The following is a 23,790-nucleotide window of genomic DNA, read 5'->3' on the forward strand; positions in this document are numbered from 1 at the left end:
CAAGCTCTATCTGGATGCCTCTAAATTTGCTCCCGCTTACTCCACTGTGTTATATGATTTTCCACATGTGTTATAATGCAGAAGAGGCTGGGAAGCACCGAAACAAAGGGGAAGAGAGACATCCCCAAGGAGAGCCCATCCTCTATTCCTGCCCCATCGTGGCTTGAATCGCCAAAATCACCAGTCCAACCTTATAATCCACACATTCTCAAAGAAAAATTTACCAGTCGAAAGCAACCCAACGCAGATCGATGAAAATGTTATATCAAACTTCAATATATTAATATCTTTTCTTAGCACAAAGAGAAAAGCTCTGATCTACTTTCTGAACGCAATTGCAAGAAAAATAGGTTTTACAATAGTAAATGGACAACAGAGATATTATAGAGTCACTAAAATTATGATTGTAGAGAAACACTGAAACACATTTATAAAATTAAGTTAAAAAGTAATACAAAATAAGCTCAGATTATAAAAAACAAATGCATACTTTGAAAAGGCCATAAACTTAAATAATGGTAGAGTGGCAGAATTAGAAAATTTTTTATTACTTAAAGTTTTTTCTTTAACGTTGTTATATTGCCTTCAGCTGGACTGATAACAATATTTTTCAAAAAGTTATATGAATTGCTAATATGTCTGCAAGCCTGTACTGTTGTCTTCTGTTGGCTACTGTAAATTAATTGACATTTGCTCCTATAAATGTATCAAAACCTCCCTTTCAAACCAGGGTGTTAAAGCGCTTTCTTACCTTTTTAAATACTGCAATGTTAAACAGAAAGGCGATTTTTAAAACTTTATAATCTACCCATCGTACTTTAAACTCCACTGCAGAATGTTATTCCATATGACCACTCAAACACATAGCCGCTTGGATCTAAGCACTTTAAAGTAATAACTATAAAAATATCTTACTGATTATTTGAGAGTGAAGATAGAATTGTCAACATAACTAATCATATGTTTAAAAAGAGAAAACAAAAGCAGAGCAAAAATTTCAAAAATAATACTTTCAAATTAAGTCTGCCTGCTGGATTGTAAACTATCTATTGGCTCTTACTGTATTAGCACAGATGAATATGCCAGAATGGTCCTTTGAATAGCTGAAATTAACTGAGCACTTACTATGTGCCAGGCACCTAGTAAAGTACTTTTTAAGATATTTCATTCAAACTGAATGAGAATATTTTTGGAGGTAGTTATTATTATGCCCATAATCCAGGTGGTTAAATAACTTGCTAGTAAGCAGCAGAGTAGATGAGAACTTGGGTATTTTAACTCTACTTGACCCTCCTGGACAGAGAATGGATAATGGCCAGGCATCTACCAGAGTACAGTTAAATCATGACTCGAGATACACAGCCAGCAATGTCAGGCTGCATTGCAGGTCTCCTATGCAACTCTTATACTTCCGTATGAAAGCACTTGGTCTGTACCGGATTTTAACACAGCCATCAATCAATAGAGGCCCAATACTTCCACTGAAGAGTCTCATAATTATACTTTAAGGTGAGAAACAAATCCACAAGTGGACTTAAGTGTGCAGATCAACTCCTGCATGGAGAGTAAACATCCGTAACTCCAAGAATTTCCAGTGTCCACATCTCATGGGAGATATCAAGGTAGAGAGGAAAACGAACGGAAGCTAACGTTTGTCTTTTTGAAACTTGGTTTGAATCTCACCTCTGCCACCTGATGGTGGGGAGATTACAAGCAAATTGCCTGATCTCTTTAGATCTCATTTTCCTCCTTTAAAATAAAGTAATACTGCAAAGATTAAATGGGAGCATGTTACAAGGCCTGCACTAAGAAAGTGCTCAGTCAGGGCTGATTTCCTTTACTTTCTTGTAAAATCTTAAAATCCATGTTTTATTGCAGCACTTTAGCTATGCATAAGTCCATATTTTTGTCGTGACTATAAACTTGCAATTATATAATTAAGAAGAAAAATTACCTGAAGCATTGTTGAAAAATGTCTTATTGCTTCATCATAGAGACCACTGCCAATCAACACATATGCAATAGCTATGAAAAAATACAGAAACATTAAAGGAACGAATAAAGGATCTCAGACTGGAATTGGTAACTAAATTCTTTACCAAATCTTAAAAGGCAGCTCCAACGACTAGAAGCAGTTAAAGAAAACCTAGAAGTTAATAAGATGTAATTGAATTCTCCTACCACTCAGCACTTGCTAATCAGTCGTCTAGTTCCATCTAGATTTAAATTATTAAAACCATCTATAAAACATCTGCCTACAAGAAGTAATTATCTTTTTCTAAGCCCATCACTCACTTTCAAATACCAAATAATCTTTATGATGTCTCTTATCTATGTATACAAAAGAGCTAGTAATAAGCCTGAATAATATCCATATAACATGGCAATGTGACTTGACTGTGAAAGTTAGAAGAAATACCCAAATAGCATCACATATCTCGATTCCTGCAGGTGCTGAATTTACTGCCAATTACCTAGTAAGAACAAAAACAGAGGCTCCAATTAATATATATTAATATAATACTCAACTGTAGATATAATTCACACCACTGCAAGAGACCACTAGTCTTTTCCCTAGCTCTTCTATTCAAAATATAGTCAAGATACTACTCAAAATATACTCTAAAAATCACAAATAGTTTTTAATCAAATTGTTTATGTAAGTGGTATTTTGAAATTAGAGCCATGAATATCTCTTAAAACATGGTAAAATTTTGACTAAACTTTTTCACCTGTCAAAAAAACCAATAAATTTTAATATTCTAGATTACATTTCTATCTATAATATTTGCCCTAACTCCCTAAAGCCCCAAATATCCCTGAAAAATTGTATTCCTAACTCAATATAATACTATTTTGATCATATTTCTTTGCAAAAAAAGCTTTATGCAACCCTCTAATTCAAGGACATAATTACGTGTTCAAGAAGATGGGCAACTAAAACTTTTAATGTCATTCAGAGTTTAAATTCCTTGACAGTAAAAAGTAGTAAAAACATTAAATGCAGAATGAGATTCAGAGTTTCTTTATAACTAACCTGAGAAAAGTAAAGTTCAGAAACATCGAGTATCATAATAATACAAGAGCTTTTGGGGGCATTCTTCAACATGAAAAGAGGACTGTTTCCATCCTAATTTCTTTGAAAAGACAATTAAGCTCAAACTCCTATTCAGAATAATGGGAATGGATACTATTCAGGTAGTTGTAGCAGACAAGGAGATAACCAGAGACCTCTTCGGTGGAGATCAGCAGCATTAGTAGAAAAAACAACAACAACAACAATAATAGTTACATGTACAGTACTCTTAATATGTGCCAGGCACAATCCTAATTATATACATGTATTATAACCCATTTACTCCTTAATTGCAGTGAGGTAGGTGCAACTGTCATCCCCATTTGCAGACAAGGAAATGAAGCATTTAAACTGTCCAAAGACAGCATGCAGTGAGACAAAGGAAACAGGCTGCTTGGCTCCAGGACCCACCCTCCTCACCAACACGCTACCCTGAGAAAAATCTGGGCTGCATTGAAACTACTGTGCACGGGGCCGGACTGCAAAATGGCTTGAATTCCTTGATCGGATGAACAGGGACTGAAACATAAACTTGTGCATTTTTGAGTGTAGGAAGATCCTTTAGAAAGCCAAGATCTGGGCTCAGATTCTGGCCCCGCCACTCACTGGCTGTGTCACCACGGGGACCTCAGTCACTCTCATGACTCTCTGGGTCTTGCTTAACAAGCCTGTAGAAAATTTTCTTAGATTCCTTTCAGATCTAAATTTTCAGAATTTCCTATCTATCTTCCCATAATCAGTAAATATCTGTTGAATGAACAAATGAATAAGTGACCCATAAAAACAAATACGGCTTTAGCGGATGTTATACTTAGGAACATGTTGAAAATTGTCGTCCTTGGCTAGCCTACTGAACTCCACTCAAATAAAATCAAATGCAGCTCTCAAATCTTTCCATCTAAAAGTAAATATTTTTTTGAGAAAAACCCAAAAGTATGCATTAAAAAGTAATCTAAATCTTGGACAAATATAAATAACTATTCGTACTAGGATCTAAATTTGGTTGTGGGAGTTCAAAGACATAAAGAAAAAACTAGGAGAGCTGGAATCTCCCAGAAATTGTTAATAACCAGCAATTCCACATCTCCCCACAACATGTATGTTGACAAAGGTCATTTTTCCAAGAAAAAAAAATACTGAGGTTCAAAAGCTCCTAAGCCAGCTCAGGGCCTATCCTATCCCAGGGTGTACTAGGATTATTCTTAGAGCACAGGACAGGCCTGGCACACGTTAGGCTCTTAATTCAGTATTTAATAAATGAACATAAGGCTGAACAGAATCCAAGGACTACAACAGAGACCAAATCTGATGCCTTAAAGGATAATTAATTCTCAAAGCCCACTCAAAGAATATAAACAAAAAGGGATTAATACTTTCAAAATAGTCAACTCTCAGTTATCTGCACTAACAAAGAAAGAAGCCAATACAAGAAGTGCTCAGTCTTAATATACAATGCGTATGGCAGAAGAAAGGATAAAATGGTTATGTGTAAATTGGACAGAAAAAAATTTCTGCAGGTGCCTTGGGCCACCAGGCAACATGCGGGAGCACGCACTTAGGTGAAATCTGTCCAGCTGCAGTGTTCAGTGCTCTATTCAATTTTGTTTCCACTCTTTCAAGTGTGAGCTGACCAGGCACTGACGGAGACACACCCAGAGCGTATCAGACACTGGCGAAACCAGACCGTTTTGAGACGTGCCTTGAACAAGCCAAACTGCATGACCCATTTGCAGATTAGAATGAACTCAACTTTCTACACCCACATGCTTAGACCCAACAATAACTGATTGGCCCCATGAGTAAAATTAACTCAAACCTAGCTACTTTATTACACAGAAGACTGAAGTGGGTGTGATTCTCTCCTGTTTTCACTTCTCTATTGTTCATATTTGGTGACAGCACACAAATAACCTTCTAATGAATGCTAATAGCTCATAAGAACTCGTTACCATAATTATTAATCTCCATAGAAACACAGACGTGGAACAGTCCTTACGGATTCCACCCAGACCTTTTATTTTATGACTTATAGTACGGAGACCCTCACAAGGGTTGAATGCCCTACCCAAGATCAAACCTCTTGTGCTGGCAGAGCCAGGCTCTGTGCTCTTTCTGCCTCACCATCCTGACTACCTGATCTGCATCTGATCATAAATTCTAGGCAAATATCCCAGGAATAGCCCCCGAGTCAAGTCTCACCTAACTCTTCATTTGTGCTGTCATTATCAGTAGCAAATGGGAATCTCTTCTGTTCGGCAATAGACTTGGCCTGGCTCTGAAATAAAAACAAACATACATTTTAGCTTATCGCAGATGAAGAGAAACTTACCATGAAACCTGTATTTAAAAAAATTAAAGCTATATTTGATTTATATGAAAGCAAGAAAATATTCACATTAAGTCATATCAATCATGTACGTCAGGGACACAATTTGTGCTGTAACTGATTTGCTTCCTCGCCTTATCACTAGTGGTTTTCGGTTTCCAGGAACACCTATCTTTTTACTTTCATGGGGATTAATCTTCCCAGCTGTTTCAAAGCTCCCTCCACAGACTACTCAATGACATCGATCATGTTACAAAGATCACATTCTAGTGTTTGGTCTCCAAAGTGGCTTGATTACAGAGTATTTTTTAAAATAAATTTATTGATTTCTGACTGCGTTGAGTCTTTGTTGCTGCGCGCAGGCTTTCTCTAGTTGTGGCGAGCAGGGCCTACTCTTCATTGCAGTGCTCGGGCTTCTCATTGTGGTGGCTTCTCTTGTTGTGGAGCACGGGCTCTAGGCGTGCGGGCTTCAGCAGTTGTGGCTCGCGGGCTCAGTAGTTGTGGCTCGCAGGCTCTAGAGCACAGGCTCAGTAGTTGTGGTGCATGGGCTTAGCTGCTCTGCGGCATGTGGGATCTTCCCAGACCAGGGCTCGAACCCGTGTCCCCTGCATTGGCAGGTGGATTCTTAACCACTGCGCCACCAGGGAAGTCCCCCAGAATATTGCTTTTTAAACTCTAAAAATATTTTAGAAGCAAGAGCTACAGGTTGTTGGGACTTCCCTGGGGGTCCAGTGGTTAAGACTTCGCCTTCCAATGCAAGGGGCCCGGGTTCGATCCCTGGTTGGGGAGCTAAGATCCCACATGCCTCGTGGCCAACAAACCAAAAAAAAACATACAACAGAAGCAATATTGTAACAAATTCAATAAAGACTTTTAAAATGGTCCACATCAAAAAAATCTTTAAAAAAAAAAGCTATAGGTGGTACAGGGATGACACCATAATAGGACCAGCAAAACCTGACCAAGAAACAAGACATGCTATTAAATAATGCATAGCAGGCCATGAACATAACCACCCTACTTGATGCATATGCAGACACGCATATGCACACTTGGCAGAAAAGCTAAAGCAAAAGCGGAAGCTAGGGAAAAACAAAGTAAGTAAGTGAGCTTAGTAATTGGAATGATTTTATAGGCAGCAATGGCCCAACATACAAAATGACGGCTCTATTGTGTTTTGGAGACAAATCATGTCTGATTATGCAAACAGCTGTCACTTTGCCAGAAGATTTGACTGTCAACGCAAAGCTGTGATATGCTTAGCCTACAGGGTACACATTAAAATGGTAACTTCATACCAGATTCACCTAAGATATGATTAAAACTTGTACACACACATAGACAGGAAAAGCTAAGATAATACAAGACTAAAGATGTCGCCTTTGGCAAAACTTTACGATCAGAACCCAGTGACATCTCAATTATTTGAATTCCTCTTTTTGTTAATCCATTGTACAGCTGCCTACAGGCATGTATGACAGCCAAATAATTCTACACAGGTGACTCTTCTGACTGATGGATATGCTCTTTAGCTAATGGTTGGTACTCATTAGCCATGGTCTCTTGGGCTTCACTGACTCAACAGAGTAACAGGTATTTCCACCTATATTCCCTACACTCTTAAAGTCAAGACTGATGTCCAGATACAGAGTGGTTTTTGGTTTGCCTATAAAACAAGTCAAGAATAAGCTACCTCTACTTAGAACACAAGTTAAAAGATACAGGTCAGAAGGGCATCCCATCTCAGGAGACTCAGTTCTCACCTCATTCCATTCAGGACCCCAAACAAAATGAAACACCTGAAAATTCTACTGCTTTGGGAATGTTTATACTTTATTTCTTCCAGTAAAACCTCGATGGCTAGAGGGGAACTCTGTCAGCTCTTTCTTGCTTTGCTCTATAACTGGGAGCTTCCACACATGGGAACCTCATCCGGCTTCTTTAAGAAGTGGTAGATTCCACAACACGTGAGGGCAGCACAGCACTGTACATACTTCCAGGTGTGACCAGACACAAGTCCTTCCTCTTTACCAGCTGCTTACAGACAAACACAGAAGTGCAAAACATTTTCTACTTAATAAATTGCTTAGAGCCAAGGAAAGGGGTCTATAAACAACGCTTTTAATACTTTAAAAACTTTTTATTATTTCATCCAGTATTCAACGAAGGTCTTGGCAACCATTTGCCAAGCCTTTGCGCAAAAAGATGGGAAGAGAACAGAAATGAAATCCCATAAAAAGAAGAAATCATTTACTAAGCAACATTAAGAATATACTGAAGAGCGTATCTGATTAAAGTGTTTTTATTATATTAGAAATAAAATTTGTAACAGAAGTGGGCAGGAAAAGTATAGTATGGACAAATTAATTTCCTGATCAAAAAGAATCTTCCCCACGTCTAATACTGCATCTATAGATATCTTCTGTGTACAGAGTGGAGCAGCTATGATCAAGGAAGTTTAAACACACAACCCCACATTGCTAGTAGACTAACTCCAATCCACCTGTGAGGTCCCTGCTCATGTTTCAGTTCCTGAAAGCTGCCTTGCCTGATACCCCTAACTTAAGGGAGATTATGTTGACCCTTTGTTTTTCCTTCGTATGATTTGCACAATTATACTTCTATGCTTACTTGTATAATTATTTGATTAGTAGCTATAGAGCCCTAAGTGCTGGGACCAAGCCTATCTGGCTCACCACTCTCTGCCTAAGTACTTACTTAGCTCAACGCTTGGCAAAAATAGGTGCAAAATAAATATCTGGAAAATGAATGAATAAATGAAGAGTTTAACTTCCATATTTTTAACCTAGGGAAAACAAAAGGCCTAGACTGATAAGCTTTCTCCCATAGGTTACTAGCTAGTCCCATCTTAAACTGGAAAGGCAAATAGTGATAATATTTGAATTATTATCAGCAAGAAGGTCCCTAATAACTCTAAGAATCTAATCACTTCTCCAAGGTGGGGATTATCCAGTTTCTATTTAAATGTTTTCAGTGATGGCCAACTCACTACTTCACAAGTTAGCCCATTCTGGTTTGGGACAAGTCTAATTCAAAAGTTTTTCCATAGACCATGTTGACGGCTATGCAATGAGTTAAGTAAAATCAGTTGATCATTCTCTAGTTTGCAGTTTCTACCCATATTGAGTAGTTCTTACATGACAAGGCAGAGCTTGGTCTGGAAAAGAAAAGAGTATCCTAAAGGGAAATTTTAAACAAAAGAAGCCAAGAATATCTATGTGGATGTTGAAGGAAAAGGCCTGGAGAAAAAATGTTAACCTTGGGCACTGAAAGAATAACAGCCTCTCAGAATTAAGTGTGAACAAAAATACCCCGGCACCTTGAGGCAGCCGGGCCAGAGGGGGACACACGCTAGCACGATAGGCAGATGCACGTTACCTGGCACAGTGCCAGGTGCTCATCCCTGGAATGGAGAGGTCTCTTGTACAGTTTAGTTGGTACTGATAAAAAAAACATAGATATAAAAGATACACAGGCAAAGGCTGGAAAAATAAGATTATATGCTACCTTCAAATCCGTAAGGCTCCTAGAAATAAGGTTCAGCCATGATCTCCTTTATTCCTTGGAACTTAAAAGTAAAGAGTCCTAGGTCCAGAATGACCAACCATCAATTCATAAGACATAATAATTCAATGTGACTAAACACCAGATGACCAATCTTTATCTTATGCAACTGGACTCAGCTCCTAGCTGATAAACAGACGCGATCTCCACCTTTTGGAACTAGTATCACCATGTTTCAGGTCACAGAAACAGAAGGCATAGAAGATGCATACCAGAATCTTTTCAGTGTTGAGGGAAAGCAAAGAGTCACAGGGTGGTGATCCTTTGGGTTCGCAGTCGGAGTCATGGAAGTTCAAAAAGGATGACTCTGAAAAGCAAACAGTCTTTGTTATTCTCCTCACCTTAGATTTATGGCTCTTAGGTGCTTAACTATGAATTGCAATGTGAAGAATCCACAAAATCAAAACAAGGACAAGCGTAAAACACACTAAAAGGGGCATCCTGCCTTCCACCTCTACAACTGGGTAACATTTTATAGTTTCCAAGTATCTCACACACGCATCAGTGATTGTCCTCACAACAGTGAACACAGCTGTAAAGATCCTTTCATGGGATACCTCCTATGTGGCAGCGTTTCCCAGAGGTTAAAAAAAAAACACAAAGAGGGGAACAAAGTCAAGCCAGGAAGACCTGATGTTAAGAGGTATGTGATAAGGATCTAGTATCCAGAATATCTAAAAACTCCTCAAATTCAACAAGAAAAAGACAACCCCATTTTAAAAATGCGCAAAGGACTTGAACCGGCAACTCTCCGAAGATATACAGCCACTGAGTACATGAAAAGATGCTCTACATCATTATTAACTAATGAATGCAAATCAAACCACAGGGAGGTACCACTTTACACCCACTAGGATGGCTATAATTTTTTTTTCAACGGGAAATCACAAGTGCTGGCAAGGAGGCAGAGAAATTGAACCCTTGTGCAATGCTGATGGGGATGTAAAACTGTGTGGCCACTGTAGAGGTGGCTGGTTCCTCAAAAAGTTAAAGACAGAATTACCACCTGGTCCCGCTATTCCACTCCTAGGTACGTACCCCAAAGAACTTGAATACAGGGACTCAAGCACACATACGCACATGTTCATAGCAGCACTATTTACAATAACCAAAAGGTGGAAACAGCCTAAATGTCCAGCAACAGAAAACGGATAAACAAATTGTGGTATACACATAGAGTGGAATATTATTCCGCCTTAAAAATGAATGAAGTGGGGACTTCCCTGGTGGTCCAGTGGTTGAGAATCTTCCTTCCAATGCAGGCGACGCGGGTTTGAGTGCTGGTCAGGGAACTAAGATCCCACATGCCGCGGGGCAACGAAGCCGCACGCCGCAACTACTGAGCCCGTGTGGCACAACTAGAGAGCCCGCGCTGCAACTACAGAGCCCACACGCTCTGGAGCCTGTGTGCCACAACTCGAGAGAGAAAACCCACGTGCCACAACGAAAGATCCCATGTGCCGCAACTAAGACCCAACGCAGCCAAAAATAAATATTTTTTAAAAAATGAATGAAGTACTGATACATATTACAACATGGAAGAACCTCCAAAACAAAAACTAAGTGAAAGAAACTAGACACAAAAGGTCACATATTGTATGATTCTGTTTATATGAAATGTCCAGAATAGGCAAATCCACACAGTATGCACCTTGGCGGTTGAAGGAGGGAATGGAGAGAAACTGCCTGATGGGCAAGGGAGTTTACTTTGGAGTGATGGAAATGTTTTGAGGTAATTGCACTACCTGGTCAATGTACTAAATGCCACTGAACTGTTCACTTGAACATGGTTAATTTTACATTACGTGAATTTTGCCTCAACAACTTATTTTTTTAAATATGCTCTAAGGCAGCAGTCATTAAAGAGCACAAAATTATGTTCAGGGAACCACGTGAACCAATTTAGCTGAATTCTCACACGTGTGTATCCTAACGACAGAAGGACATGATGGATCCAAGAGCCCTGGTGGGGAGCAGGGACTGAAGCTGGAATGTTACGTCTCACAAGGCACAGCGGGGTTTAAAGGATGGATGGGTTCAGACTGGCGGGCAGAAAGGGAATGGATAGTCCAGGCAGAATGAGTGGCGTACAGAAACACAAAGGCAAGCAAATGCAAAGGGGCAGTGAGCAGACCACCCTAGCTAGAGGAGGGAGTTGGTGCTGGAGAATAAAAAATATGAGTTTGGAAGGTGAGTGGTCAGACTAGGAAGTCATGGACCCAGAGAAAGGCTTTAGTCTGACAAGAATGAAGAACCAGTAATGCTTGTTGATAGGCAGTTGGATATACGTTCATCAATAACCTGTCTCCCTTACCTTTTAAAAAAGGTACCATTTGAGAACTCACCACATGTTGAGTACTGTGCAAAGCACTATGTAGACATGGCTGTACTCTCTTCTAACAATCTCTCCACTTTATGGAATTCTTTTTAGTTTCAATAAATAAACATCTACATAATTTTTTTTATTGTAATTGAAGTATAGTTGATTTATAATATTAGTTTCAGGTGTACTGATTTTTTTTTTAATTAAAAATTTTTTTTTAAATTTTTGGCTGCGTTGGGTCTTCATTGTTGCGCATGGGCTTTCTCTAGTTGCGGCGAGCGGGGGCTACTCTTCCTTGAGGTGAGGGGGCTTCTCATTGCGGTGGCTTCTCTTGTTGCGGATCACAGGCCCTAGGCGCGCGGGCTTCAGTAGTTGCGGCACGTGGGCTCAGTAGTTGTGGCTCGCGGGCTCTAGAGCACAGGCTCAGTAGTTGTGGCGCATGGGCTTAGTTGCTCCGTGGCATGTGGGATCTTCCCAGAATAGGGCTCGAACCCATATCCCCTGCATTGGCAGGTGGATGCTCAACCACTGTGCCACCAGGGAAGTCCAAACATTTACTTAATTTTAAATGTCTGCACAGTATTCCATTGCATGGAACTTAACCATACCCCTATCATTGGATAATTAGGATGTCCTTTCTTTTTTCCTTAATACAGACACTTTCAATGAGTATCCTTGGCCTATATTTTTTGCAAATTTACATAACTGGGCAATTAAACTAAAGTATAACATATGTAATTGCTGAGGCAAAGGGTGTAAACAATTTTAAGACTTTCCATATATATTGCTCCATTTCCATCCCAATACTTAATTTCATTCCCATTCGCAGCATATAACACCACTATTTCCCTCTGCTCAGAGGAGTGCCATTCTTAATCTTTTCCAATCTGAAAATAGTACTAGTAAGATTAAACTTTTGGTTTATTGGCCATTTGTATCTCTTTTGTAAATTGCTTATATCCTTTGCTAATTTGTAAGTCATCTGATCTATTCTGGTCTAAGATTTAGAGAAGAATTTCTAATTATCTACTTTCTAACCTCAAGACCACTTATGAAATTATCAATTTGAATGCCACCTTTATAACACATTATAGTCACTGGAATCCGTTTCTAGACTCCTTTTTTTTAAAGGAATCTTTGAGATGATTTACATCTACCTTCTGCAATAGCTCTGACAGATGACTCTTCAATCTCTACATGGACATTTATTTCTAAAAAATTATAATAGTTATTCACGGTCATTGTAGAAAATACAGAAAAATCACAAAATGTAAATAAAAGTCACTTAGAATACCACCACGCGCTGAGAACCACCATGAAAATTTTGGTGTGTACAATTAAGAGTGATAATTCTGAAATCAGGCGGCTGGGTTTGAATTCCTGTTCTCTGCTACTGCTTTCTAGCTCTTGGCCACTGACTTAGCCTCCTCAATCTTCAGTTTCTTCATTTGTAAAACAGGGTCAGTAATAAATTATCTACATCACAGGGGTGGTTGTGAGATTTAAATAAGGAAATATAAGTAAAGCATGTGGTATAGTTTCTGACACAAAGAAGGAGCTCAAAAAATGTTTGCTACTATTGTTATCATGAGGTTGTGAGAACTGAATGAGCAACATTGTTTTGTAAGGTGCCCTAAACACTTAACCATATGATTACATTTTCTTCTACATTATTTAAATTTAAACTTGGTGAGATTATATATCACATTAATTTAATACTTTAGACATAAAATTTCAATTCTCTACAATAAACCTGCATTTTGTTGTTTTGTTTTGTAGACTTTCTAATCCCTTATAATGATGTTTATTCTGACTTCAGTATCATTGTTTCAATTACTATAGCCTTACAATGAGTGCATACATGTTAATGTAAAACCAAAGCCTGATCACCTTTTTTCTTAAAAAAATTTCTTGGCTATTTGGATAAACATTCTTCCTTCAGATAAACTTCAGTCATTTTGTTATGGTTCCAAAACAAAAAGCCCTGTATGATTTTTATCGGAATTGCATTAAAATTGTAGATTAATGAGGGGAGAAACACCTGACTTCTTTACAAAATTTAATCTTTTCTTAACCTATGTGGAATTTTATAATTTTTATACAGGATGTACACGTTCAAGTCTGTTGTGATCTTAAAAAAAAAAAATCGCTTGATAACCACAGATTCATCGGTGGTTGAATCTATTATTTGTTGAGCATCTACTATGTTCCAGTCATGGCCTTAGCCTCAATGGTCGTTAAAACCATAAATGACCCCAGTCCTTGTATATAGCATTCAGTGGGGAAGCTGACAGCAATCAGAGCCACATAAAAATATGTCAGAATGCAACAGTTTAAGAGTCATGACCTAGAGCATAATCAGGAGAAGAGGTGTGTGCGCTCAGGAAAAGCTTCCAGAGGACCAAGTAACATCAGCTAATACCGATATAGTCACCATGTATAGGCACCCTTCCAATCCCCATTTTAAAGAAGAGGAAAATGAGGCAGACAGCCTAAGCAATTTGCAAAAGGCCACCCTCCAGCAAAGCAATGGAGGTGTTGGTTGGCTGTCTGCCATGAAAGAGTGAAGGCAGATCTAAGCGAGGTTAAGGACTTAACAGGTGAAGGTCCATGGCAGGCTGGCAGGATTGGGAGAGTGGCCCAGGCAGAAACACAGCACATTGTCAATCTTTTGCCTTCTTAGCTGACTAGAACTGAAGATTTCATCTGTCCACATTATTGAACTTTTAACAGCTCTATTAATGTCTTCATTTACACAGCGGATAACTGTGCCATCTACACGTAATTATATCAAGGTCTTTTTTAATATTTACACTCACTTAGCATCTTATTTTACTGGACAAAACCTCCCCAAAGTGCTCAATAATACTAGTAATAAAAGGCACTCCTGCTTAGTCCTGATGTTAACATGTCATTTGATGACCCAGAATTTCCTCAACTTTTGACAGTAATACTTTTAAATTTAACATTTACAAACATCCAGTGGGAAGCTGCTCTATGTGCCTATTTTGAGATTGATATATTTTACCATATAAAGGAAGGGTGGAGATCGATGTATTTTACCATATAAAGGAAGAATTCTCCTATTCTTTGCTTTACCCAAAATTTTAAATCAGGAAAGCTGGCTGAAATTTATCAAGTGATTTTGGATATTTCTTTATGATAATCATGATTTCTCTCCTTTGATCTATCAAGGTGATCAATTCCTTAAAAAGTTGAACCACCTTTTGTACTTCTAGAATAAACTAATTGATCAAGGCAGATTATTCTTTTGTTTGCTGGCTTCAGTTTACTAATATTTTACTTAGGATTTTTATAACTATGTTAATAGCTTTCTTTTCTCCCCCCGAACTTTATCAGATTCTGGCATCAGTGTTTTTTGCTGGTTTGGTAAGGTCTGTGATACAAAAATAGTTTGTTCTAGTTGTAACTAGAGTTCTCTGGAACAGGAGGTTAAATTTGTTCTTTAATCTAAAAATAATAACCCAACCAGCTGTATTTAAATGCTACAGATTTCCATGAAATTAGGAAAAGTCTGTTTTCTTCCTTGTTCAGGTCATACGAGTCATTTCATCGTGATTACTACAGAAATAGTCTCAAAACACATTACAGGATCTGATCTTTTTCTTCTACATCATCTTCCTGGATATTTCTCTACTGCTTCTTATTTTTAACCTATTAGCAGAGATTTCTGCACCGTTGTCTCTTAAACTCTAACAGCCGCTACAGTTGTGCACATACCCCCTCATTCATTACGCGCATTTGCATCTGCTCCCTACTTACACGTTAGCCTTATCAGATTCATCTTTTATTCTTTTTTAAAGAAGCAGCTCTTGGGTCTATTGATCCATTCCGTTGTTGCTCTGTTTCTAATTCATTTATTCTGGCTTTGTTCTTCTTAGTCCTGCAATTTCCTTTATTTCCTCTTCTAGTTTCCCAAGTTTAGTATCCAGTTCATTTATTCCCTTTCTTCTTTAGTATTAAGATGCCATGGAAAGCTTCAGCAGGAAGAAAGATCAAAGACAGTGGGGAGAGAAGGACCGGAGACCGGAGCAGAGAGGCCAGGTGGAAGCCATGGCCAGTTACAAAACAGGAAAGTCCCAACACAGGCAGAGGCCACTGGGTCAAAACACGGGGCCAGAGTCTAAAGAGATATGAAGGAAAAAGGACAGGCCTTTGAGAAAATTGGGCACAGGAAGAGGAAAGAGGCACTGTTTCCCGTGTGTGCAGCTAGAAAGGGGCAGTGCCCCTAACTGAAGTGGGGAGTCTAAGAGAAAGAGGGCTTTTAGAGGGAAGTAAAGCGCTAACTCTGGGTTTAAGCAATTGCTCGTGAGATGCTAAACCAGGAAGCTGTCTTGCATGTAGTTAGGAAATTCCAGAGAAAGAGCTGGAATATAAATTTGATAATCATTAACTGATGGTAGATGATTAAGCAGGAAATGTAGGTAGGATCTCTAAGAAAGCTTAGGAAGCTTAAGTTTAATGAGAAGAGCAGAGCTGACCCTGGTGGGAACAAGATATTTAAGAGGCAGAGGGAGAATCAACTTGATAATCTACCTTTTTCGAAAGGGCTACCTATTTCTTTGAACTGTTCTACATCTTTGTCATAAAGCTATACAGAGAGTTATAAGGATTCCTAAAGGCAAATACAGTTGATCCTTGAACAACATGGGGGTTAGGGGTGCCAATCCCCCATGCGGTTGAAAATCTGCGTATAACTTGTAGTCAGCCCCCCGAATCCGCAGCTGCACCACTGAAGATTCACCAAACACAGATCGTGCAGCACTGTAGTATCTCCTACTGAAAAAAATCCATGTAAAAGTGAACCTGCACAGTTCAAACCCGTGCTGTTTAAGGGTCGGCTGTATTTGTTTCTTCTCATTTTTCTTGATTACCCTTGCTAGATGACTGTCTGAACTTTACTCGTTATTTTCAGACAACCAGCTCTTCTACTTAAAGCTCCTCTTTCCCTGACTTCAGATGTAATTAATTAGTTCTGCAGCAAAGTAACAGAGGGGTTCAGAGCACAGGCTGTGGTACCAGACTGACTCAGATTAGATGCCTAGCTGGCTGTTTGACTTTGGGCAAGTCCTTTAGTTTCTCCTAGCCTCAGTCTCCTCATCTGTAAAACAGGAATAACTACCACCACATACCCTCTTAGGGCAACTGTGAGGAATAGACGTAATGCCCACAGTTCACAGAATGATTGTTAAATGTTAGTATATACATCTAGGCTAAAATTGCTGGGGTTTTCTTGTAAATTTCTTCTTCCTGCTTTCCTGAAGTTTATTTTGGCCTTCACAGTACTTTACAGATGTCAAAATACTTTCACAGACATTATTTCTTTTGGTCCTCCATTCTCTGAGGCTGGTGGAACATACCTTGGGCTCACTGTACATGTGGGGAATGATGCTCAATGTTAATGGACACGTTTAAGGTCACACAAATGAAGAAACAATGAAGCGAAGATTCGCCACAGATGCGCTCTAGGACACCCCATCGATAGGGGCACACGGCACATTTGTCACCGCTCATTCTGCCGAAGCGGGGTCCTGTTAATAGTCTACTACAGCAATGCCATCCAACTTCTTTCTTCTCCCCCTCAACCTTACACACAGCTGACTTTAAGAAGAGCATCTCTGGTGGAGAGACAGGAGCTGACTGTAGGACATTGAGACAGTGTATATAAACATCTTCTCTGAGGAATTCTGCTGTAAAAGGGAACAGAGAGATGAGGTGGTGGCTGGAAGGACTCGGTGGTCCTGTCTTCATTGCCTGTTTTTTCAAGATGGGCGCTGCACCAGGCAGAAGCCACGAGTCCTCCAAGGAGACAGGACTGCAGGCAAAGGCTATCAGTACAGCTGTGGGCGGGCTGACAGCTAGAATGGTGGGAAAGCGTGGAAGTTCTCAATCAAATAAGAGGAGAGGATGGCCTCCTGCTGAGAAGAGGAGAGAAGAGGAGGTGTCACTGAAAGGAGCATGCGTCTGTCACACGTTCCTGTCCTGCAAGGGAAAACTGACTGAAAGCTTGTGTTTCCCCGAAGGAAAATGTTTCATAAGGAATTCCACAGCCGCTTCTGTGCTCATCACTTGACCGCCTGGCTCTAGGTATAACAGACGGTGGGCCAGGCTCACCTGAACACAAGGATGACTGGACTTTTCCCATGGAGGAGCCAGAACTTGGAAGTCAAGCGCCAGATATTTATCGACAAATCTGGTCCCAGGTGTAGGGTAAACCCAGGAAGAGCAGACCGCATTACCGTGGCTGGAGGAGCTCCCTGAAGGTCAAGGAGGTGCTACACGGCATCAACTTGTAGTGCCTTTGCTTTTTTTTTTTTTTTTTTTTGGTCAATAACTGGACTTTAATGAGTAATTCTGGTAAAAGCGTTTTTGCACAGATATGCAGGTATAAAACACATATAAAAAATGAACAAAAAGATTCCTTCTCTCAAGTACATCTGAGAACAGCCATGACTAAGTTTAACGTGATATATATTTCAGAGCTTAAAACCCAAGAAACTTTGCTTTTATCAGTTTCTGCATTTGTAAGACAACCACTATTGAGGGTGAAGCTAGGGCCCCCTGAAACCGAGCTGCCCTGTCAAGTTCATGATTAACCTTTCTATCCAAAACTTTATTCTCTTTCTTATCCTGCTCCCTGTTCCCCTCAAGATTGAGGAGTATCAGAGAAAAGGTGGGGGTGGGAGGAGGGTTGACCCCTGTGGAGTCCTCCCGGGTACCAAAGCCCCTCCATGTCACCTGTTTTTTGTTTGTGGAAAAAGGCTTTAGTCTCCTAGGTCTTCCCTGAGTTCCAAAGAGCAGACTCAAGCAGTTACCAATTAGGGAAGTGAGGGAATGCAGAAAGTAAGGAAAAGCAGTCAAGCAAAAAACGTTAATGGTAGCTTAAACAATAGTTCCCCGATAAAAGTCCTAGTTCCTCCTAAAGGACGATAAACATCTGATGCGTATCTTGGAGTTGTTCGGCAGAAACTAAGACCCCACCCAGGTGGAGGGCGGCGACTACCTGCTGATCACAAGCCTGTAGATCCCAGACTGGTTGGAACCAGAACCTTGATGATTAAGATCCCCAAAACATTACCTTATTTCCTCACCACCAACCAATCAGAAGAAAGTCCACAGGCTACAACTCTCACCCCAAATGTTGCCTTTAAAACCCTTCCCTGAAAGCCATCGGGGAGTTTGGACTTTTTGAGAATCAGCTGCCAGCCCTCCTGGCTTGGTGCCCTGCAAATAATCATTGAACTTTCCTTCACCACAGCCCGGCGTCAGCAGACTGGCTTTGCGGTGCTGTGGGCGTGCAGACTCAAGTTCGGTTCAGTAACAAGGAGGTTGTAGATTACCTTGCTGGATGGTCCCAGGTGGTACTTTTCCTTTAGAATGTAATAACAGGAAAAGTAATAACAGGGAAAATTCTCCTCTGAAGAATTTATATGCTTCTTCTGTTCTAATAAAATACTATTCATCAGTACCTGAGATGTGTACGTTATCATAAAACAACTTGAAAATAGAGGCTGCCCACTGAGAATTAGATTATAAAGTCAACATATAACTAGTCCTCTAGAACAAGGATCTGCAAAAGCCATCTTAAAAGAGACAGAACGGCTTTCTAGCAAAACATGAATATAATTTGACTGAAGCTGTATTAACTCACATAAAAGTAAAGTACTTGTAAACAATGTATAAAACCAAAAGAAACGGAGTTGGTCAGCTGCACAGAATGGAAAAGGAAGCATGGAAGCAAGTTACGGGGCGCCGATCCAGGAACAGAAGAGGATGGCAGGTGCCGCCGCCAGCGTACTGGGCAGCGGGCCTTACCCGCAACGGCTGCTCACGTAGCCTGGGGCTATACACTGCGCGCTGAAAATGCATCGCAGGCTCAGGGTGGCGCGCGCTCTGAAGCGCTGAAGACTTTCGCATAAGCCCACACGCACTGACATCATGAGCTCTACTGGGAAAGCTGAAGCAGATCTAGGCAGTGATGTGAAACCGTTAGAGACAAGGAAACACAGTGTCACTTAGAACACTCCAGACACAGGCAGGAAAAAGTCACAAGAGAAGTCCACTGGTCTTTCGTGCAGAAGCCGTGCCAGGCGGAGGACAGACCACCTGACACAGGACCCCCCGGGTACCTGTGTGAAGAACGCCAGCACCTGAGCAGAGTCTATGCACTGTGCCGGTTCCTGAGGCAGAAATGACGCCACAGCAAATATTTCCCGATGAAACAAGGGTGACGTAGAATAAGAGTTTATTAGCATGCTTAAAAACAGATAGAAGTTATTGATTTGGGGTTCTTTCCGGTTACACGCGTTACTCAGTTTGCGAAAATGTATGGAGCTTTACACTTGTGATGCACACATTTTTCTGCATATGTCATATTTCAATAAAGAGTAAAAATTTAAAAAGACAGCAGAAGGAAGATGTTGGAAAGCATTAACCCGAAGTGAAAAGTATTAAAATTCTGTTACTTGAATAAATTTTGTACTTATTCTATCTGCAAGATAACAAGCCCAAACAAAAAGATAAGATGACCTCTTTAAAACACTACACTGTGAAAAGGGGATGCTTTATAAGTTGGTCAGTCAGGCCAGTATCTATTGAGTGCAAAGAAGCCAAGCTGTCTCTATAGGCTGTAAAAGAGACTCCTTGAAAAGTTTTTATACAGAAAGTACTCTGCCACTTCCTGTAGTATGCTCCACGTAGGTAGGTTTAAAAACCCAGGCCACAAATCTTTTGCCCTCATCCAGAGGGGTAAAAAATTAACCTCTGTCACCCAAAGCTGAACACATCTACCAGTGCACAGAAACTTGTAAAAGGTAAATGTAATTCTTAACGACAACATAATCTACAGGAAGAAGCTAACGAGTATGCAAATACCATGGGCTATCAGCTTCCTAGGGCTCTCACGACAAAGAGCCACCCCTAAATCAGATGACTTTCTGAAAAATGCTGTTCACCCTCCCAGTGATCAGTCGTCTGGGCTGGTTGGGCTAACAATACATTAATCTCTTCATCACTCTGTGCCTCAGTCTCTGTGCTCAAAATAAGCTAGCTCCTTTACACTGTCAAATTTACTGTGTATGCCTTGAAAAGATCAGAAGAGATCTGCCACAAAACTGTGTATGATAACTAACGCAGAAAATCAGGGCCAAGGGGAAAAAGGATCAAGCAAATACACTAACAGTAAGGGTTACCACAGCTGCCGTAACTGAGCATAAAAAACTTGGCTCTTAACTTCCCCGCAGCCAGAGCAAAAGAGGAAACAGCTCTCATTATAGACGTTTCCCTCTATTGATTCCTTACCACCTCTAAGACACAGCAGTAATTTAAGGCTGTGAACAATAAGACCGATTTCATGTATTTAAATAACCAATTCCTCAGTTAAGAGAGAGACCATAAATACTGAAAATCTCTTCAAGTCTGACTGACTTTGTCAAAAACACAGAGCTAGGTTCACAGCTACTTCCTTGTTTTTCTGGCAGTTAAAGCTCCCAAATGGGACAGACACAAATGTTCCCTTCTCCACAAAGAACAGTGGGAAAATGAAATAAACTCAAATCTGGGATTGTTAATTTCAACAAACTAAAGAAAAGTACTTCAGGTTGCAAATTAATCATTGAACTGGACTGAGGCATTAAGCATGGATAGTGCTAATGTCACCAGTTAGATGAAAACGACCACAAAGACATCAAGTACAAAACTACCTCACCTAGGAGCAGACAAAAAACTCTCAAGAAGGCAGTTAAAAAAAAAGAGAGAAAAACACATAAATTCAGTTCTTATTAATACATTTTCAAATAAGGAAAACAAAAGTATTTTTGAAACAAGTACTAGAAATGCATATGTTTGAACTAAAATACAGGTGGACCATCTGTAAAGAACCCATAAAGACATATTTAATACAGACGAATGCTGCCTTGGAATAAGATGCAGCTTAGCTTTGGTAGTTACAGCAGAGGAGAAATCCTGAATTCTTGAATCAGTGGACAAGTTACAACTTAACTAGACCTTACTTTACCAGATCTGTGACATCAGGGGGTCAAATTAAGATATGGCTAAGCTCTCTCTCTAAGCCTCACTCCATCCGGGTCTCTGCTCGTGTCACCTTAGCAGAGGCCTTCCCAGGCCACCTCTCAAAGAAGCATCCCCACACCACTCTATTCCTAAAGGCGCTTATCACCAGGGCTGCTGCACGCTGCTCCTTCCCCCACCAGAACACAGGCTCCACTGAGGAACTCAGCCGACCATGCTGTAACCCCAGGGTCTACAACACTGAGTAGAATCTAGGAGGCACACAAACAGGTTTTCAGTTAAAGACCAGATCCAGGGACTTCCCTCGTGGTCCAGTAATAAAGAATCCGCCTTGTAATGCAAGGGACGCAGGTGCGATCCCTGGTCAGGCTACCAAGATCCCATGTGCTGCGGGGTAACTAAGCCCGTGTGCCACAACTACTGAGCCCGCGTGCCTCAACTAGAGAGCCTGCGTGTCGCAAACTACAGAGCCCACGCGCCCTGGAGCCTGCGCTCCACAACTAGAGAAGAGAAAACCCACACGCCGCAACCAGAGAGAAGCCCACGCACCAGAATGAAGAGCCCACACACCACAATGAAAGATCCCACATGCCTCGACAGAGATCCCACATGCTGCAACGAAGACCCGACACAGCCAAAGTAAATAAAATAAAAAAATAAATAATAAATAAATCCTAAAAAAAAAAAAAAGAACAGATCCAGTGCCCTCTATGGTTCAAGTATTAAGTTCAGTGGAGCATCCTTGCACATAATGTAAACAGAAAATTCTAGAACAAGTTACCTAAGACTATAACTTGCAACAAACAAAGCTTAAGGGCATAGGACTTTGTCAATTATATTAGTAAGAAATTATACTAACACGCAAATATTACTGACGGGAAGTTCACAAACGGTCGGGAAGCCAGGTTCAAATCCTGGCTCGACCCTCTACTGTGTGACCATTCTTAACTTCTCTTTGCCTCAGTTTCCCCTTACACAAAATGGAGACAAAAACAGTACCTACTTCAGTGTCAAGTACTGTGTGAAATAAGGATGCAGTCTTGACAAGGATAAAACCGAGGGAAAGAATCAGGGGAAAACTTCTGTTCCTTATTGCTTCCCACAGTTCCAAACTACAAGCAGGGCAAAGATAACAAGGAAGGGAGGGAACATTTACTTTTATTTGAAAAATATGTACATTACAGTGTTCGTGTTTTTAAAAGAGCAAGGTAATTTTCACCACGGGAAAACAGAATATCACAAGTCTGTGGTTACACATGCTTTTCAAATAAAAAGCGAAATGTAAAAACGCGCTAGAGGAGAAAAGGCTGAAGGGGGGCTGGGGGACAGGAAAGCCGGGCTGAGGTCCGTGGCACTGAGATCACCCGTGCTTGTCGTCTGGGCAGCTGGGCCCCGAGGCTGCTCCCTGCGGCCCGGATTCCGGCCGCTGCCATTGTGCTGTCCAGACAGCTCCCAATTTGTTCTCTTCGGCCCTACAATCACTGGAGGTTCTGCCTTAAGAGGATACATACCAGCTCACCTGAAGGTGTGCAGATGCAGACCCACGCAGGCATCAGCTCAGTCATTTATACCCCAAAGCGGGGGGAAGGCTTCTGCAAAGTGGCCGTGCAGCCGCGGCTGCCCTCTGAATAGGGGCTGGCTTGATTTGGAGAGGCTTGCGCTGGATGAGCCAGCAGCGACAGTGACGTGATTAATAGCTGGTGAGGGCAGGGCTTGATTCTGAATAACTGATTGGTTCTGGATCCTGGCACTTGCTTAGACCCTAATGCTGATCATACGGGGGCTCTGGATGCAGAGCATGAGCCCCTCAGGCTACAATCTGGCTCGTTGTAAATCCTGAATTGCTGTTCTTCCTGGAACAGAGAGGGGCTGAGGCGGGTTTCACTTGCTTCTACCTGGCTGTCTAGGACAAGGAAGGAGAAATAAGAGACACGTGGGTGAGTTTCTACCACAAAAGAGACGGCTTTTGTCACACACTGCAGCCAGCAAAGCTAAGGGGAACACCTGGAGACCCAAGTAGCATAAGCAGTTGACCCTGGGAATCATTTCCTGAGGTGACAGCAGGAGCAGCAAAGCCACTTCAGCACCTGTCGGCAGCTATTGGGACACTCATGTCAGCCCAGGGAAGGCTGCCTGGAAGACGTGTCACCGATTTTCAACAGCACGTTTTTCATTCTAAACTAAGAAAATAAGTACTACATGGAGGGTTACTGAAACATTTAAATAAATGATGCTTCAAGCTTCATAATACAGTGTTCATCCTCTGAAGCAGAGAACATTAGATAATGGTCTCCATACGTGAGGGAACGGAGGCTGAACAGGATTCCTCCAAACGCCCTGGTTCTGAAAACCTACATTTATCATTATTTGGGTGAAAAGCATAATACAAGTCAGAGGTGGCTCAGACGAGGACTCTTAACCATTGGCGTA

The 23,790-nt window shown here is 40.8% G+C and overlaps 1 protein-coding gene across 10 annotated transcripts in view; it reads right to left on the reverse strand.

Annotated features, from left to right (window-relative positions):
* Positions 1-23,790, reverse strand: part of TTC13 (tetratricopeptide repeat domain 13) — a 69,131-nt gene that overhangs the window by 43,242 nt on the left and 2,099 nt on the right. For all 10 annotated transcript variants that reach the window (XM_057531087.1, XM_057531085.1, XM_057531083.1 and 7 more), the window contains exons 2-4: positions 9,200-9,294; positions 5,276-5,351; positions 1,955-2,025 (exon numbers count right to left, since the gene is read on the reverse strand). In XM_057531087.1, coding sequence (XP_057387070.1) covers positions 1,955-2,025; positions 5,276-5,351; positions 9,200-9,294 — 242 coding nt within the window. The remainder of the gene's footprint in view (positions 1-1,954; positions 2,026-5,275; positions 5,352-9,199; positions 9,295-23,790) is intronic.

This window comes from Balaenoptera acutorostrata, chromosome 16 (assembly GCF_949987535.1).
Source record: "Balaenoptera acutorostrata chromosome 16, mBalAcu1.1, whole genome shotgun sequence".
NCBI classification, from domain to species: domain Eukaryota; kingdom Metazoa; phylum Chordata; class Mammalia; order Artiodactyla; family Balaenopteridae; genus Balaenoptera; species Balaenoptera acutorostrata.